Genomic DNA, 17,495 nt, shown 5'->3' with positions numbered 1-17,495 from the left:
AAAAAATGAAATAAATAACAGGTTGCTATGATCATCACCTCAATTTCTTCAGTTTCAATTATTGTTTTGCACTCTGTACTTACTCCGCTGTTGATATTAACGCTGTAGAAAATAAATAAAAATGAAGTTTGCCAACCTTGTTTCAAAGTGTATAGCAAAGCGCATATTCGGTTTGCAAATTTGGTTTGCAAACAAATTTCATCGTCTATATCATGCTTAAGTATTATAATTGATAATAACTAGAAAAAAAATTATTGTGAATTCACAATTTGGAACTCATTTTGTAAATGCGACTCGTTTTACTTTGACTTTTCTGGTCTTTCATTTCTGTTTTAAGTTGTTCGTGTTTATTTTCAATAAAAGGAAAAAATTAATAATTGGTTGAAATAAAACAAGACGAAATATTTATTCAATAAAAATTGTGATTTAAGTGTATTTGGAGAAATAAAATAAAGATTCGCATAACACTATGAGTGACGATGACAGGGATATTGACATTGAAAGTGACGTATGTGCAAATGTATTGTTTATGTGTGGTGTCTCATGAAATTGTTTTGTTTTTAGGATGACAACGACTCGGACACAGGAGCAATTTCCCAACGTCACACAAACACTCAAAACTTCACACCGGTAAAAATATTAAAATATAATTACAAATTAAATAATAATAAATTAAAATATAAATAAAATTAATTATTCATGCTTATGTCATCTTGGGACAACGCCATGCATTTTTGCAATTCTTTAATTGTCATAGTGATTTTAATTTAATTTAATTAAAATATTAATTAATATTACTATATTAAGTATTATTAAATATTAGGAAATCTTAGGTTTAATTTCAAAACAAAAGTTATTGGTCAAGACATTTAGAATTAAGTTCGAATTCATAACACACATTAAAAGATTCGGGGTTTGATTCAAAAACTGCCAAACATTGAATAGATCCTCTTAATCGCATAGTACAAAACAAAAATAGCTATTTTAAATTTAAATTATATACGATAAATTATGATTATTGATTATAACTTTGCAGGCGGAAAAACGAGCTCATCACAATGCATTAGAGCGCAGACGACGGGATCACATAAAAGAGAGTTTCACTAGCTTACGAGAAGCTGTGCCGTCACTCAAAGGCGAAAAAGTAGTCAGTTTTGTTTTAAGTTTTCGGATACGCATTTCATTTTTTATTTTTGTTCTATGCAAACCCTAGGCAAGTCGGGCGCAAATTTTGAAAAAGACCACTGAATGCATACAGAAGTTTAGAAACAAAATCCAGCAGAACCAAAAGGATGTTGAAGAATTAACTAAGCAAAATGCAGACCTGGAGAAACAAAGTATATATACTTTATAGATTTGCATTATTTTTTTAAATAACTTGATTATATTTTCAGTTCACTTGTTAGAAGATGCTAAAAATGGTTACAGTATAGATCCTGCTGAAATTCAGCAACTGGCGCAAGCAGATCAATCCTCACAGCATGACAGTTCCGACAACGACGAGCAGGACTTTAGTCGCCGCAGTAAAAAAATGAAAACTTCTTATCAATCCTAGTTAGTAAACATCTAACCGAGTTTTATAGTTTAAGTTGTGCAAATTCGTTGTAAATTGACAATTTATAACATGTACATAGTTTGTAAGTGATTAAAGATTTATTTTAACTGGACAAGAAATTTAAAAAATCGTTTTTAATACAATATTTTTTGAATTTGAAATTCTTAATTTGTAAATACACAAGTCAGTGTCTTCGATTTCCATAGCTCATCTCATTTTGATCACAAAATACAGCAACAAAAACACGAACAAAACGAACAGGAACATGTAGCACATCTGCCTGCCTCCGCCCTTTTTACTCAGCCTCAGAACTCTGCCCATAGTTGTACCAAGAAAGCCGCCAGTTCGATCCATGTCGTCATCGATACCACGCAATAATTTGTCCTGATATCGAACTTCATTGCCAATGTCGATGGTTAGTGATTTTAGTGCACCAATTTTTTGTTTGAGCTCCTCTTCGGCGCGCTCGTTTTCTTGCTCGAGCACATCATTGGAAGCACTGACACTAGGATTTTGATTAAGCGGTTGATACGGATAGTTGTTTCTTCTCATATTTCCTGAATTCGCCACGATGTGTTAAAATTTATGCAATCCTAAAATACTTGATGAAGCATGGAATGTTTTCAAAACAATTTGGTGAAATTTAAAGTTGACACGTCAGTTGTAATAAATTGCCAGAAAATTATAAAACACATACAACCGATGTTTTAATATTAATTACTACCACTTTACTTAATATTTTTTACTAATCATTCAATGCGTCAGATAATGTTTTCTTTAATATTATAAAATTAACAAATCTTTGAACTGCCTTAAAAATAATATTTTGACATTAATTAGATTTAGATACAATTCACAATAGTAAAATACGTTCCAATTTTCTATTTACCTTCACAAATTTGTAATTTTTAGTATATATTTTATGTATTTTTTTATTTTGATTGGGAATTGTTTCTGCTTTGTCAACTTTTTGGAAGGTACGCTTTAGAAATATTGTGCTTACAAAAATATGTCTTTTTACAAACATTTGAAGCTCCATTCCGTTCGGAAATGTGGCAAAAAACAAAATGTCCCTTGTTCACATATTGCTATCGCTATTGCGATTCTTTAAATATTTTTTCATAGACAATTAAAAAGTCATGAACAAAAAATACTAATTACAACTATTACATAAAGTTCTTCTACAATTACACACGCAATACAATATACAACGTATTGATAAAGTTATTCAGAGCAGTTGCTTTTATCAATATTCATTAATATATCGCACATAATAGGATATCAAGAAGAATTAGTTTACATTAACCCATTTTTAAATGTGTCCTAATGCAATATATGTAGTATTGCAATAAATCTGTAAAAACAATTGCAAGGCATTTATTACAATTAATAGTGCATCTAGAACAGGCTACAATATAGGCTATGTGCGAGTTCGAGTAAATTGAAATTTTCTTGAGATTTTTAGCACTGCACTTATGTAATATGGCGTTTACACTGACTGAAAATGGCTCATTCTGAATGAGTCATTTGAAAGTGTTTACATTCGTTGTATATCATTTTTTCTCATTTCAAACAGCTGATTCTTCAACTTGCATGTTGATTTAATTTTTGGCCTGTACCAAAAAAAATGTTACATTAAGGTTAAATATACCTTCAAACCTTACAATATAAACTGACAACTTGTTTCTAGATTTGATTTATTTATTTTTGGGAAGTAGAAGTTCCAAAAATTGGTGCATCGTTTTAAAGAAAATGCAACCACCAAACATTTGTTCATTCATACAGAATGTGAGAAAATTGCTCATTTTTGTGCTTGAAATTTTATATGCAAGAATGAGCCATGCGATACTCATTTTCGATTTTTGACCAAAATGAGCCATTTTCGGCCAATGTAAACACCGTATAATCATTTATTTATTTATTGCACTTATTTATTATTTTTGGTTAAAAGTTTTCAAATTTATTTATTAAACATCTTAACAATTAAAAAATTCATATATAATCAATTAATTTAATTATTCCACAGCTGATTTATGATTTCGTTCTAATATAAACACAGCAAGTAAATAATATAAAATGAATTTTTGTTGTTGTAGTTCACTACTGTTCGAAAAAAAATCTCCATTAAGGTCGTGTGCGAGTTAGGCTAAGTTGCGTTCTAAATGAGGGAAATTTTAAGTTGTGTCGATAATGTAGTGATGTGTCGATACGTGTTGATAAATGGCAAAATGTGTGCAGTGCAAAAAACCCAAAAAATCTCCCATTTGGTTTAGCATCAACTTAGCCCAACTCGTACACGTCCTAAACATCTTATAATATTTTCAAAATGGGAACATCTAATTTAACTAATTTTTATCTTATTTAACCAACTCAAAATTCTGTTAAATATCAATATTCGCTGCCATACCGACATAATTAACTATTTTCCTCTATTTACATCAATTAACTCGAACTCGTACACGGTCATAATTTGTTGGTGTATTTAGGACGTGTGCGAGTTAAGCTAAGTTGATGCTAAACCAAATGGGAGATTTTTTGGGATTTTTTGCACTGCACACATTTTGCCATTTATCAACACGTATCGACACATCAATACATTATCGACACAACTTAGAATTTCCCTCATTTAGAACGCAACTTAGCCTAACTCGCACACGACCTTAAAAAACTGTGTATTTGTAGAATATATTACATTTCTTACTGGGATATTTTTTTACTAAACGAAGTGAGGGTCTATTGTGAACGTTAGTTATATAAGAAGAAGGGTTGTCAATCAATAAAACTGCAAAAAATCTGAAATTCATGAGCAGTCATTGTTTTTGTTTTGACTGATCGGCACTTAAAAAGTGCGTTAGTCTGTTAAGTGCGAGATAATTGCATTATCAGCAGGTCTGGTTAATTAGGTTAAACTTAATAAAAAGGGATTTATTATATTTGTGTGTTGAAATATGTTGACCTCTGAAAATGTTTTTCTGTGCTTTTGTAATATTACTGAAGCGAATTCAAAGTGCAAATAAATAATTGCGTTTCATAACAGTTGTGCAGTGGGAAAATATCAAGTGCGTTCGTTGTCGGTACGGCCGTTTCCATGTAATCGATTTGTTTGTATTTCATTTCTAAGTTGGATATTTTTAGATACCAAAGTATTCTTGCTAAACACTTCATTCTAATGAATTCAAATAAAACGTGTTTATACGCTGAAAATCATTTGCTATTTTTAAATTAAATTAATAATAATTAATAACACACGTTCAAGGCAGAGGCGACTTCCACTGCCCGCCTGTCACTGTGACTTGTAACCCTCTGCCTTCCACTGTCTTGACTTCCATTGTCGGCGAAAGTTCGATACGCTAGGTGCACTTGCACCCAAGCAATTTGTAAACAATTTGTCAGTTTTGAAAGAATTACTCAATGAACCAGATTTACTACTAGTTCAGGGGGTCAGTGTGACGCTTGTCGATGGCGTTTTGTTGCTGATTTGCATTTCGAAATTGTTGATAATTAATTATGTATTTTGTTTTTTGAACTCTGTAGATATTTTTTTTTTGACGTTGAATTATAAATTGAAATTAGTGAATCTGTGGCGAAGCTTGCGAAATGAGCCTTATTGCAAAATTGGCTGGCTCTGTTGGAGCGCCTGAGCCAGCAATACGACTGCTGCTAACAATCATTGCAGGTAATTATAGATTATAGAATTAATTGCATTATGAAGAATTCTGCTTGCTCAAACGAAGTTGTTATTTATAGGTTATCCGATAGCTGCAATATATCGTTTGGTGATTATGCATCAGGCGTCCAAGCCAATTCATCACTTATTTTTTGCGCTGTGCGGCTCGTTCTTGTGCGTCTTTAACTATGGATTCAATACATATCATTCGCTAATCGCCATATGGGTTACGTATTTGTTGATGCGCTTATTACAGAAGTCGCCTAAGCACTTAGTGGCGGTCAACTTTGTTTTTCATATGTCCTATCTCCTGATTGGGTACTTTTTCACCGAAAGTAACGACTATGATATACTTTGGACTATGCCGCATTGTGTACTTGTGCTACGAATGATTGGTTTCGGTTTCGATGTTGCTGATGGACAAAAAGGAAAGGAATCTCTGTCTAAGGATCAACAGGAAACGGCATTAGTTGATTTGCCTTCATTACTGGAATTGACGGCTTTTGCATATTTTCCATGTGCATTCTTAGTCGGTCCACAGTTTCCCTATAGTCGATATAGACGTTTCGTCGATGGTGAATTTAGGCAGTGCAAGGGATTCGTACAAACAGGAGTAAAGCGTATGTTAGTAGGAGTTCTGTACTTGGCTATTCGGCAAGCAGGGTCTATGGTGATGCCTGAAAGTTACTTCCTGACAGATGACTATCGAAACCAATCGTTTATTGTGCGTCTTATATATTTGGGTATAATGGGTAAACTCACCTTGTACAAGTATATCTCATGTTGGTTGCTCACAGAAGGCGCGCTAATGTGCCTGGGTAAGTATATTGCAATGATTTTGTACATAAATAAATGACGTCGTTTCTTTAAAGGTTTCACATATGCTGGCATGAATGATAAAGGTGAGGCGGATTGGTTTGGTTGTTCTAATGTAAAACTAATTCTTCTGGAAACTGGGAACACTATGGGCCACTATGTGCAATCTTTCAATGTGAACACAAACCATTGGGTGGCACAGTACATATACAAACGACTCAAATTTCTCAACAATCGCACAATAAGCTACGCTGCAGCTTTGGGATTTCTAGCAGTGTGGCATGGTTTCCACAGTGGTTACTACATGTCTTTTCTAATTGAATACATGATTGTCTCCACAGAAAAACAAGTAAAGTTCTTGCATTCAACTGTCAAATTCTTTTTACTAAAGTTTCTGTCCTCATAGATTGAAACTGTTTACGAGAAGGACGTTTTGCCACAGTACGGCCATATACTGAATGCATCGGTACCGTTTAAGTGCCTAAAATTCGCAGCTTTAAAATCATATAACATAATTTACATGGGCTGGTGTCTAACACCTTTCGTATTTCTAAGCTATTCACGTTGGATTAGTGTCATGTCGGCTGTTAATTACTTTGGGTTTGTGTACATGGCCATTTGGTTCTTAATTTATAAAATTTACCAATTTCAAAAACGCTCAGCAATGAAATCAAACAACGTTTTACAAGTACAGGATTCTAAAAATTCTGAAAATGAGAAAAAGGATAGTTAATTGGATAGTTAACGCACTTACAATTTAATGTGAAATAAATATCATTTAAGGACTTAAATTGCATGTAAGCGATGTGACTGCAATGATTGCTAATCATTGTTTTGTTCCTATGGAAAATGAAAGACATTTTGAACCCTATACTCTACATTTAGATAGTCTATGTTTCATCAATATAAAATTTTATATATTCAATTATCTTGACTAATTAATAGAATTAACATTTGCGATTTTTAGAACTACTAGCAGCTTACCATATATATAAAGACGCTATATTTCTAAGTGTATTTGAAAACATTTTTAACTAGAACTATTGTATAATGATTCGAACCCAATGAGTTAGGTTTATCATAAGCATCAAAACCAAACTGTTTACTTAATTAAGTCTTTAATATAAGCAATCGCGTTACTTATCTAAAGTTTAAAGTATCTAAATTAATTTTGCAATTATCACAATCGACTAGATGTACTTGGAACAATAACCGGTCACTGCAACTACTGGAACAGCACACTTTTTTTGGCCGATATATGTATTTAACAATAATTGTTATATACTCATATTTCATCATTAAGTATTTCTATATAATATAAAAGCTTCGTACTCTGATAATTTAATTATGCTAGTCTAGTTTTTTCAAATTATTATTCGATTTCTTAAGTAGCGATTAGAAGTATAAAAGGTAGATGTGTAGCGTAATTATAAACAATTGGTTGGAAACAAAAAGTAGTTTTAAGCTTTTAAAAAAATGTGAAGATGCAAGTCATTTAATTATTGAATTGAAACGCAGGAATAATTTTTAATATAAATATTAAGAAAAGCTGTATTTTTATACTGTAAACTGCAAGTGAGAATTTTAGAATTTAGTGCGCGCAGCAAATGCTAAGTCAAATATATTTTTAAAAATAAAATAATTTCAAAAACGACTTCGTGTTAATCAATTAAGCAATAGCGAAGTAAGATGTATTATTTAACAATTAAGCAAAAATAGACTATGTAGAAAGAGTGGATACAGTATAGAAAGAAGACTTATTAGTGTTATTTTTCAATTGAGATCTTATAAACATTTCAAAGAGGACGATATATCTTCTATATAAAATTTAAATATATTAAACAATTTTGGTTTAAGTCATTTTATATGTGAATTATTTATTTAAAAACTTAGTGTTCCATTGGTTGAATGTTACCGTCCCCACTCCCATCTTCAATCTTTACTCCGTCAGAACTCTTGTCGTCTTCGATTTCATTAAACATATATTCATCCTGATATTCTTTGAGTATCTGACTGGAACGGTTTTCATCCAAAAACAATGAGTAGACCTTCTTAACGTCCTCAGTTGTAACTTCTGTTGCTTTGCGTCTACGACAAACCAGATTTGAAGTTGTAATCAATTGTATAGCATAGCGCAAACTAGTATCAGTAGCAATACGTGTTAAAATGGACAAGGCATCCGGGTGCATGAGACAGTCTTCCTCCTCGCAACGTATCTTGAGAATTTCCTTCATTTCCTTGTCAGAATATGGAACAGTACGTATAATAATCATACGGTCAAGTAAGTCGATGGGAATGCCGTGTGGACTGCGGTAATTAGTACCGCGTATACGAGTAATACCGCGATTTGTGGCCATTATTACAACTGGCGCCATATCAGATTCAAGTGCTCGATTTAGATATGAGAAACACTCAATGTCCAGCATGTGTACTTCATCAATAAATAATACACCAGGATTAATTTCAGCTTTGCCTTCTTCACGCCACTCTAATACTTTATTGTTAATTTGATCACGTACTTCCTGTTTGATTTCTCCGGTATCTCCCGAGAAAAGTGCTAAAAATCCATGTGTGCGACTGTTAATCACATCGACTTCATGCAATGTTACTGTGTGCACAACTTCTTTCCTCTTCTGTAGTTCACCTTCAGGGCATTGCACGAAGCGGGTCTGTGCCCCAGTTGCATCATAATCTCGCGCACGTGTAAAACTGCGACCCAATTTATTAACTTTTCCCGATGCTTTATCAATGGTTATAACATCGCCCGCTTGAATTTTTTCCTTCATGAAGCATTCAATTATTTTGTTGCCTAATTCATAATTAGTTTCCATTTCTGTAGTTTTCAGTGTAACCTAAACATAAAACTTGATAAATACATTCTTTATTGATAATATTTTTTTAAAATACCTTTCCAACTTTTTGACCCGTGCCGGTTGCAGGACGATCTATTTGAATCTCCACCACTTCGCCCTCAATAATTTCTGTTTCTTCTTTAATACGCACACCAATGCTTTTGCGTAATGCCTGTGATAGGGCTTCAGTTTTGTTCATTTCAAGCGAATAAATTTCCGACCCAGACATGCTGGTAAAAGGAGTTTCCGTACCTAATGCCTGTGCCATGCCAACAGCAATGGCAGTTTTGCCGGTACTGGGCTCTCCAGCCAATAGTATACAACGGCCAGCTATTTTGCCTTCCCGAACCATTTGAACAACAACACCAGCAGCACGGCGTGCATCTTTTTGGCCTACCATGCCTTGAGATACAGTACGAGCCTCCAGTACATCATCCAAACCAAGACCGCGTATGTGCGAGTGAGCACCGATGCGCTCAATTCGCGTTATGTCGCGAACTTCAATTTTATCGTTATCAGTCATATTTTTGTTGTGACTCCAAATAAATTAATAAAATTTAACAACAAATTTTATTTTCACGCAAAACTGAAGTTTATTTTAATAAACAAGTTGCCTGGAAACGTTTTTCGCCCGCTTAGTGAGTCTTAAATTCTATTTTTCAAGCAATGTGTCTGTCACAAGTGTTGCCACAGTAGAAAAATTATTGTAAATAATTTTCAGAGTTGTATTAGAAAAATAATAATATGAAGAAGGCCAAAATTAACTTTCAGATATGATTCTATAATAACTAGCTTTTTTGATGTTTTAAACGATTTCTACGATTTCACATTTATAAGAGATCATCTAATTTGTTAAATTTTTGAATTCGAACTGTCATATTAACTGCTGTTGGTATATATCCATATAATACTTTTGCGGTTTTTGCTTCATATTGAAATATGCATTCATAATATATTTGTTTAGCAATTTAGCATCAATTTAGCATGCTGAATAAAAATCATTAATGCACGACTTTAGAAGTTTAACATTTATTTAAAAAAATATTAAATAAACGTTTAATTTAAAACATGTGAGTTTCAGCCGTAAATAAAATATATAAAAAAATATTCACATAACCAGGTCGAGGAACAAATTTATAATTGAATAATTTAAAACCACTTCATTATGATAAATAAAAATCATAAGGGTCCTATTAAAATATTGTAAACGATTGATATAGTTGCAGTTTCTGAGTATTTTATTAAAGACGACTTGTCTGAATAACTATGCTATACGTTGATATAATTTAATTCTCAAGATATCGCGATTTAAAGTTGTGCATGTCAACATGAAATAAAAACAACACATTGGTATACATCCGAAACCGAAATCGTGTTTAATTAAGGGATCTCATTAGCGATAATTATTTAATTTAAATTATAATTGTTTAAAACGAAATTATTAAATGAGGAAGTAGATAACAATTTAAGCAACAAAAAACAATAGTAAAAAGCACAAAAATTAATATTAATTATAGAAATAATACATAATTAAAAACAACATAGTATGAAGTACAAAATTAATGAAAGCACCAAAGTGAGCAATAATTTTTGTCGTTATTTAACAAATCTAAAATATATGTATTTCTTTGGAATTTGATATGTAAAATGATTACATATTCGTTTTTTTATCGAAATTTCCCTTTTCTAAAGCACAGTATTCATTTTATCATTGTGCTGTTTTGACACAATTATTTTAAACATTTTTGCACGGAAATTGTTCCACAAATAGTAACTTATTTGTGAAAATTTGTTAATTATATTTGTGTAAACGTAAATTCACATTATTTATATTATTAAAAAATCCAAGAAAAACACTGTTTTTATTTTTGAATTTATGTTATAACTTATATATATAACATGTTTTTATTTGCAATTATTTTAAATTTTAAGATTACCTATACAGATAGTAGTAAATTATATGCTCATAAATTAAAGTATTCAATATATATATAATATAACTTCAATTTACGAATAATTAAATATAAGAAATAATTTCAAGACGACTGATGATGGACATTTGGCCGTATAGTCAAACCAAAAATTCAATTAATAAAAAAAATAATAAAATTTTGTAATTGTTGTAATTTAATACTCTTCAAACTACTTCTCTATTGAAAATAATAGTTTGTATTAAGAATTTAGTTTCTTTCGTCAAAACTGACGTTGAAAATCAATATAACCTTAATAGAAACCTTCTTAGAAGGTTTAATGGAGCAGTTAACATTTTAAAAAATTTACGTATTATTTATTCAGATTAAATTTAAAACAAAAAAAAAATTTTTGAAATGTATTTTACAATAACTAGCATCAGCTATTGCTTTCTGAATACAAAAAAATATCAAATTTGATACACCGGTAGCAGGTCAATACTACATTCACGCTATCTCATTGAAGCACTTGCTCATTTATATTAATCAGTGAACGTTCACTTTACAATGAGCTCATTTATGCAGTCACCAGAACTTCCCTTAATTTTCCTTGTGGTGAACTTATTTTCAAATTTAAAATTTTTTATTTAAATGAGCTGATTTATTGATAATAAGCTCATTTATTTAAAAGATTTTTGTATGGTAAATTATGCTCATTAATGGTTTATAATGGGCAAAACCGCCTAAATGAGACAGGCAGTGCGAATGTGCTATAAATTTATACAAACAAATTTATAAAAATTTTACCAAATTACTAATATAAAAAGCCCAATTGTTAATTGGTTCTTAAATTTCATTTGAAAATACAATAGTATCAATAATTGAGAAACCCTTTAAAATAATTATTACCCCAAGTACACACTAGCGATTTTTTCTGCAAGTTATAGGCATGTAGACATCTGTCAGTTTTATCGCATGCCATGAGATATACGTTATATACTTAAAATCTGACATATCATTTAACGATATAAAATTGGTTAATGTAATAATGGCACTTTGAGAATAGGTAATTCGTAGTGTAAATACTAAATGATAATAGGTTTGTAAATTTTAGTACGACTTTTATACCAAGCCATGTCACTTGATATTTACAACAAAGAAATGGCACAACAAGAAAATATGGAAAAAAGTGACATGGATATGGATTGATAGATGTAATGCATATTTAATTATTAGGAAAGACGTGTTGTATATTATAAAAATACATTCACATTCATGATTGATAACGCGTACTGTACGCATATATTGAAACCCAAAAATTTGTACTTTCAATTGAAAAAAAATATCACATCTAGCCAATTGTGGTTACGCATTTCGTCTATTACGCGCTTCCCGGCTTTTGTTTTGATTGCGTACTGTTTTCGCTTAGTGTAATGTGAAGTACAATAAGGGAAAAGAAAGTTTTTCAAATAATTCCACTGGTTGCACATCTTCTCCTTTTTAGAGTTAGACAAATGGCATCGAACACTAATTTGTACAGCCTAATATTTGTCTGTGGCCTGTCCATCCCATTATCGCTGTTTATGTGGCTTGGAAATGTCGCATTTTCGAAGGTGTGGTGGCATGAACATGACGGTAAGAAAAAACATATTTCTTTGATGTACACAATAACATACAATAAACATTAATAAATCCTATTGATTTGTGTGCAGATGAATTGGTTATACCACCCACTCGTTGGCTTATGTCCATTTTAGCGCCGATCTTATTAATGGCAGTAGCTCTGCGAAGAAAATCTGTGAGTAAATCGGGCGCAGCGTTGGGAGTTGTGTTTGCATTTATTCTGTCTATATCAAACCACGCGTTCTTCTTCAGTTTGGCATCGTTTTTCTTTAGTTCCTCCAGAGCAACCAAGTTTCGAGCTCACCTCAAGCGCAAATTTGAAACTGATTTTAAAGAAGGTAATTTAAGTTGTTTTGTGATGTTTAACTATTTTGATGTTTCTTCTGTTAAAGGCGAAGGACAACGCAATTGGATTCAAGTGCTCTGCAATGGAGGTATGGCAACACAGTTGGCAATACTGTATCTTATTGATTGTGGAAGCAGCGAACGTCCTATTGATTTTATAAAGGACTATCGCGGTAGTTGGCTTGGAGTTGCAGTTCTGAGTAAGTTGGCAGAAAAGGATTGTATATTGCACTGTTAATATTTTTAAATTTAAGGTGCTTTTGCTTGCTGCAATGGTGACACTTGGGCCAGCGAGTTGGGTTCCGTTCTATCAATCAGAGATCCGCTTCTTATTACTTCATGCAAACGTGTGCCACGCGGCACAAATGGTGGAGTTTCAATACCTGGTATTGTGGTTAGCTTAATAGGAGGCCTAGTTGTTGGTGTCTCGTATTATATATGTGTGCGGTTTACGGTTGCAGCGAATATATTGCTTGTTAGTCCTCCTCAATGGCCGCTTATTGTGTTTGGCGGCATAGCAGGACTTTTTGGATCATTCATTGATTCCGTTCTCGGTGCTACACTGCAATACACTGGCATCGATGAAAATGGTAAAATTGTGGAACATCCAGGAAATAATGTGCGTCACATCAGTGGCTTACGCATACTAGACAACCACAGTGTAAATTTAATATCGAGCGTAATAACTGGCGTTACGATTCCTTTAATTGCATTGAAATATTGGCCGGAACGCTGACACTCGTACATAAAATCTTTTTGCATGCACTGAAATCCAAACGAACAATCAAATATTGACAACGACGATTTTAAATCGACTACATTTATTATCATTTAAATATTTCACATGACTTTCTTTATGTTTAGAATATATTAATAATCTCTGTTATAGCTTTGTTTTAAACTATATATATTAATTTGTCATATTTTAACCCATCGCATATTTTTACTTAAAAATATTTCCAAAAATTGTGCTACTTTCAATGTGACTAACTGCGGCAGCTTTTGTGAATAAAATTGTACTGAATTTTTATATAGAAATATTTTTCGTTTAAATTAAAATTAATATTATTTACTTTCTTTGGACGAGAAAATTAGAAAATTAAAAACCAATGAGATAAATATACTATCAGAAGTAGTTCAAATATCAGTTCCTTACCTCTTTCAAATATTCTTCACTTTCATTAAAGAAATGAGATAAACAGTATAATGGACTGTCATGGTCTGCGTGCAACATATCTTCCTATAAAACATTCCCAACCAAAGCATCTGATTTTAGTGGGTAAAGATCTCACACGGTGGTTTTGGATCCTTTTCAGAGCAACTGCTCTATGCAGAGCAACAGAGCGGATTGGGAAAATAACAGAATCTTACAGATTTCTATAAAAGATTTAATTATTAATCTTCCTAATTTTTAGAAATTTTTTTTTAATTAAACTGGAAAGACGATAATAGAAGTAAACGATAGTTTTTTATTTGCTCAAAACATTGTGGAAAAATTGTAGTTTTCCATTTTTATTTCTTATAATTTTGTTGACCATTTGAGATGCAGATGGGTGTCTTCGCCTAACGTGGCTATGCTCAATACTGTATTTTTTTTTTATAGGCAACGAGTTGATAAAATCAGAATCCTCGTATTCGAAACCATTCGGATTGTCAAAGTTAGTGTTCATGTGGACTGAGTTTGTAGGTTTCGCAATTGCTATCGAATATTTCAGCATGAGATCAGCTAGTGGGGTTGAGACAAGTTGTGAACCACTAGAAACAGTTTGGAAAGTAATTCGTCGTTTTCGTTTGAGTGTAGTGCCAGTAAAAATAATTGGATTTTGTGTAATTGGCCGCATTCCAATTGTTGGTCTATGGGTTGTTATTCTTGTATTTCTAGTTGGCGCAGTTATTCTTAGGGGCCTTGCAGTGGTGGATTTTATTTTGACATTTGTGGACAAAGTTTTATTATGCGAAATTTTTTGATTTTGATCAGCCTTTTGTGTTTTGTTGGTTGCAAGCTTATTTGTTAGGGGCTCGTTAATCGATGACTCATCTAACTCTTGCGCGCCATAGCTGGCAAATAAAGGTTTGCTTGGCGGAGGTTGATCGAATTGTTCATCCTTATTTTTTGGGGTGGCAGTTTCTGGTTTCTTTGTGTGCGGTGGGTACTTATGACTATTAGCGGACAACACTTGTTCAATTTGTTGCTGTAAAAACTCATAGAGTGGAGGTGCTGAATCACTCAAATTTATTTCATCATCAGGTACAAACTTGTTGTTAATGTAGGCACTGCGACCATCCAAATCGATTTGACTTGAATTGACGAATGCCAGAACCATATTTTGTTCTACGCTGTTTAGATTGTAGTCATCATCGGAAAGTTTTGGTAATAAATGTTGTTCCGATAATGTGTTCTCATCGCTACCATCTTCATAATCGTCATAGTAGTCGATCTGTTTCTCAGCAGGTGCAACGTCTTCAGCATCTGGTCGGAAAATTTCTGTTAGCTGGCCTACGTCAGTGGGAGTATTTACTTGTTGGTTGGTTTGATTTGAGGTTTCACTTTGCTTACTTTGATCCGCTTCAGTGATGTCTAGCGCAAACGAATTCACGAACAGCACTAAACATTTAAACAATATAGAATCGCTTTAGATGTTTGAATTTTGTTGATTTCTTACCAATCGCAAAGGGCATAAATCGTATCTGTCGCATCAGCACTCTCATTGTTCTTACTTTCTTCTGAATGAATATTAGAAACGAGTTGAGCTTATATAGCCAAGGAAATCGAAATGACTTTGGTAATGTGTTTTGATTTGCCCATGCGTTGCATTGCTAACGAGTCTTTAGTTCATCATTTTGCTTGATCATCATTCAAAGATTTACGACATTTGATGACAAACTGTTTTTTTTTATTTTAAATTTTAAATTTTCCACATTTCCTTATGGCGCCCATGAAGTGGTTTTATTAAATAAAGCATCTTTGTCCCAATTAAATTTTATGACTTCATTGAGTATAAAATAAATTATTTATTGTCACCATTAAATGAGGTTATGATAACTTTCGGTTTCACACAAAATTTGTGAACGTTGCTGAGAAACTTATTAAAATAAATGTAATCTCCAGAATCTTCTCCAATAAGCAAATTTAGAGATCCCTCTGCCAATATACATATTTTGTAATTTCTTAGTAGTTGATAAAATTAAATAAATACTGTTAAATCTCTGCTTAAAACTTATCTAGTCGATGAGGAGGTATTGAAAACAGGAAGAGAAAATTTCTCAATTAGGAATACTTTGACTACACATTAAAAAAATCTTGATAATATATATGCCAATATGTGGCCTAACATATATATTACTCTAGTAATTAATGTCATATGATGTATAGTGTATATATGTGTTTTATCATATATAAAATGATAACGATTGATCATAGATGTGGAATTTCAACAAAGTCATATTCGTTGGCTTCGGTAGATACTCCAAATATTCTAGATAGCCGAAATGATTACAATTTTGAATTTAAAATCGATTTCCTCTCGATTTATTAGCAGTTAAAATTTTTTAAGCAAACTAGTCGAAGTCATTTTATTTACAGTTAATATTCCATAGACTCCTTCTATAATAACAACTCAGCGCACTTTTCTCCATATTCTTAGTACATAGTAAGATGGCAGTGATGATATATAGACAAATGCTTCTTTTTACTATGACACAATTTTTTAAGTATAAATCAACAAATGCTTCTTCAGTTTATTGAATAATTGAGATATTGCAGAAATATAGTGTAAAAATAAAACTGCAAACTAACTTTCTTTAAATTTCTTTATGGATACAGATGCCAAAAACTTTATTTTTTTTATAAAACAATGCCAAGGGGTCACAAAATGTCCCCTTAAGATTCTAAATGGTAAAATATTTTAATTGTCAAAATCTCATATTTAATGGAATTTTCATTCTATTTTTTTAGTTAAAAAACTATTTTTAATGATGAAAATTACTTTAAGTTAGAAGATTTTGTTTAATTTGCATAATTTCGTATTAACTTTTATTATTAGAAGACACAATCAAACATTTTAATCTATACATTCTATTGCGATAGCCCTGAAGAAAAATTTTTAATATTAATATTATTATGAGACAATTAATAAACCCTATAATATTTCTTGGTTCAAGAGCCGAGAACTGACTTGGTTTAATAAAAGCCGTATGGAGATACTGAATTCCCTTTGTTGGCAATTGTATGGCATAAGCATACAGATGGGTGGATGTTTTACTCTCCATACTACAGAATCTGTAGGTTAGAACCCTTTTTTAATTCCAACTATAAAGTTGGTAATTATATTGAATTATAAAGAAAATATTTTATAAATGTGGATATTTTATTAAATGTTTTTTATTGGTTATTTCCTACAAAGAGTTAATATTTTTCAATTATAATATTTATACCACATTTATATTACAATATTTTTACAAATTTAATACAAACACATATTTGATAATAGCATTTGATTTACACCTTCTATTCTGGATGTCTGGGTCGGTTTTAGAGTTCTTAAACGGTCCATAAGAAGTTGGATTGTCAAAAAATTAAATAGCTTTCTTTTCATACAAATTCAATTTCTCAAAGATACTTTAGTTTTAAAAATGTATTTGATTATTTGAGAATCTTCCTCAACTCCTCATCAAGTTTTAATAAAGTACTGAATGCCTACTAGAAGTGATAAACAAATAAAACATAA

The 17,495-nt window shown here is 31.8% G+C and overlaps 5 protein-coding genes across 6 annotated transcripts; 3 read left to right on the top strand and 2 right to left on the bottom strand.

Moving 5' to 3' along the window:
- The first annotated feature begins 360 nt into the window (after nt 1-360).
- LOC119670453 (protein max) lies at nt 361-1,661 on the top strand. 2 transcript variants are annotated; one of them, XM_038080717.1, is made up of 5 exons: nt 361-508; nt 565-630; nt 1,037-1,147; nt 1,214-1,337; nt 1,395-1,574. In XM_038080717.1, the coding sequence occupies exons 1-5, from the start codon at nt 470-472 to the stop codon at nt 1,553-1,555; spliced, it is 501 nt and encodes a 166-aa protein (XP_037936645.1). In that variant the 5' UTR covers nt 361-469; the 3' UTR covers nt 1,556-1,574. The 2 variants fall into 2 exon arrangements, with proteins under 2 accessions (XP_037936645.1, XP_037936646.1); XM_038080718.1 differs by having other exon boundaries at nt 366-508; nt 1,037-1,144; nt 1,395-1,661.
- Nucleotides 1,662-1,738: 77 nt separating this feature from the next.
- On the bottom strand, nt 1,739-2,307 carry LOC119670455 (BET1 homolog). Its single transcript, XM_038080721.1, has one exon. It carries the CDS (start codon nt 2,105-2,107, stop codon nt 1,763-1,765), a length of 345 nt encoding a protein of 114 aa, XP_037936649.1. The 5' UTR covers nt 2,108-2,307; the 3' UTR covers nt 1,739-1,762.
- A 2,055-nt stretch (nt 2,308-4,362) lies between these two features.
- Nucleotides 4,363-7,839, top strand: LOC119670443 (lysophospholipid acyltransferase 5). Its single transcript, XM_038080700.1, has 5 exons — nt 4,363-4,444; nt 5,090-5,231; nt 5,303-6,040; nt 6,095-6,387; nt 6,445-7,839. The coding sequence occupies exons 2-5, from the start codon at nt 5,153-5,155 to the stop codon at nt 6,769-6,771; spliced, it is 1,437 nt and encodes a 478-aa protein (XP_037936628.1). The 5' UTR covers nt 4,363-4,444; nt 5,090-5,152; the 3' UTR covers nt 6,772-7,839.
- A 50-nt stretch (nt 7,840-7,889) lies between these two features.
- On the bottom strand, nt 7,890-9,604 carry LOC119670444 (ruvB-like helicase 2). Its single transcript, XM_038080701.1, has 2 exons — nt 8,946-9,604; nt 7,890-8,890 (listed from the first exon to the last, which is right to left on the bottom strand). Exons 1-2 carry the CDS (start codon nt 9,411-9,413, stop codon nt 7,928-7,930), a joined length of 1,431 nt encoding a protein of 476 aa, XP_037936629.1. The 5' UTR covers nt 9,414-9,604; the 3' UTR covers nt 7,890-7,927.
- A 2,227-nt stretch (nt 9,605-11,831) lies between these two features.
- LOC119670446 (transmembrane protein 19) lies at nt 11,832-13,795 on the top strand. The gene is made up of 4 exons (XM_038080706.1): nt 11,832-12,435; nt 12,513-12,761; nt 12,816-12,968; nt 13,023-13,795. The coding sequence occupies exons 1-4, from the start codon at nt 12,315-12,317 to the stop codon at nt 13,502-13,504; spliced, it is 1,005 nt and encodes a 334-aa protein (XP_037936634.1). The 5' UTR covers nt 11,832-12,314; the 3' UTR covers nt 13,505-13,795.
- The last annotated feature ends 3,700 nt before the right edge of the window (nt 13,796-17,495 follow it).

Source organism: Teleopsis dalmanni, chromosome 1, assembly GCF_002237135.1.
Source record: "Teleopsis dalmanni isolate 2A chromosome 1, ASM223713v2, whole genome shotgun sequence".
Lineage (NCBI taxonomy): Eukaryota > Metazoa > Arthropoda > Insecta > Diptera > Diopsidae > Teleopsis > Teleopsis dalmanni.
The sequence above is the reverse complement of the archived record's forward strand: the minus strand, read 5'-3'. Positions and strand labels throughout refer to the sequence as shown.

Bases quoted from the DNA above. Each gene is read 5' to 3' on its own strand.
- LOC119670453 (XM_038080717.1), top strand. From the start codon at position 470: ATGAGTGACGATGACAGGGATATTGACATTGAAAGTGAC. The intron at 1,148-1,213 runs GTCAGTTTTGTT...TGCAAACCCTAG, and splicing joins CACTCAAAGGCGAAAAAGTA to GCAAGTCGGGCGCAAATTTT. The intron at 1,338-1,394 runs GTATATATACTT...TTATATTTTCAG, and splicing joins TGCAGACCTGGAGAAACAAA to TTCACTTGTTAGAAGATGCT.
- LOC119670455 (XM_038080721.1), bottom strand. From the start codon at position 2,107: ATGAGAAGAAACAACTATCCGTATCAACCGCTTAATCAAAATCCTAGT.
- LOC119670443 (XM_038080700.1), top strand. From the start codon at position 5,153: ATGAGCCTTATTGCAAAATTGGCTGGCTCTGTTGGAGCGCCTGAGCCA. The intron at 5,232-5,302 runs GTAATTATAGAT...TGTTATTTATAG, and splicing joins GCTGCTAACAATCATTGCAG to GTTATCCGATAGCTGCAATA. The intron at 6,388-6,444 runs GTAAAGTTCTTG...CTGTCCTCATAG, and splicing joins TTGTCTCCACAGAAAAACAA to ATTGAAACTGTTTACGAGAA.
- LOC119670444 (XM_038080701.1), bottom strand. From the start codon at position 9,413: ATGACTGATAACGATAAAATTGAAGTTCGCGACATAACGCGAATTGAG. The intron at 8,891-8,945 runs GTATTTTAAAAA...TTTTATGTTTAG, and splicing joins CGGGTCAAAAAGTTGGAAAG to GTTACACTGAAAACTACAGA.
- LOC119670446 (XM_038080706.1), top strand. From the start codon at position 12,315: ATGGCATCGAACACTAATTTGTACAGCCTAATATTTGTCTGTGGCCTG. The intron at 12,436-12,512 runs GTAAGAAAAAAC...ATTTGTGTGCAG, and splicing joins GTGGTGGCATGAACATGACG to ATGAATTGGTTATACCACCC. The intron at 12,762-12,815 runs GTAATTTAAGTT...CTTCTGTTAAAG, and splicing joins TGAAACTGATTTTAAAGAAG to GCGAAGGACAACGCAATTGG.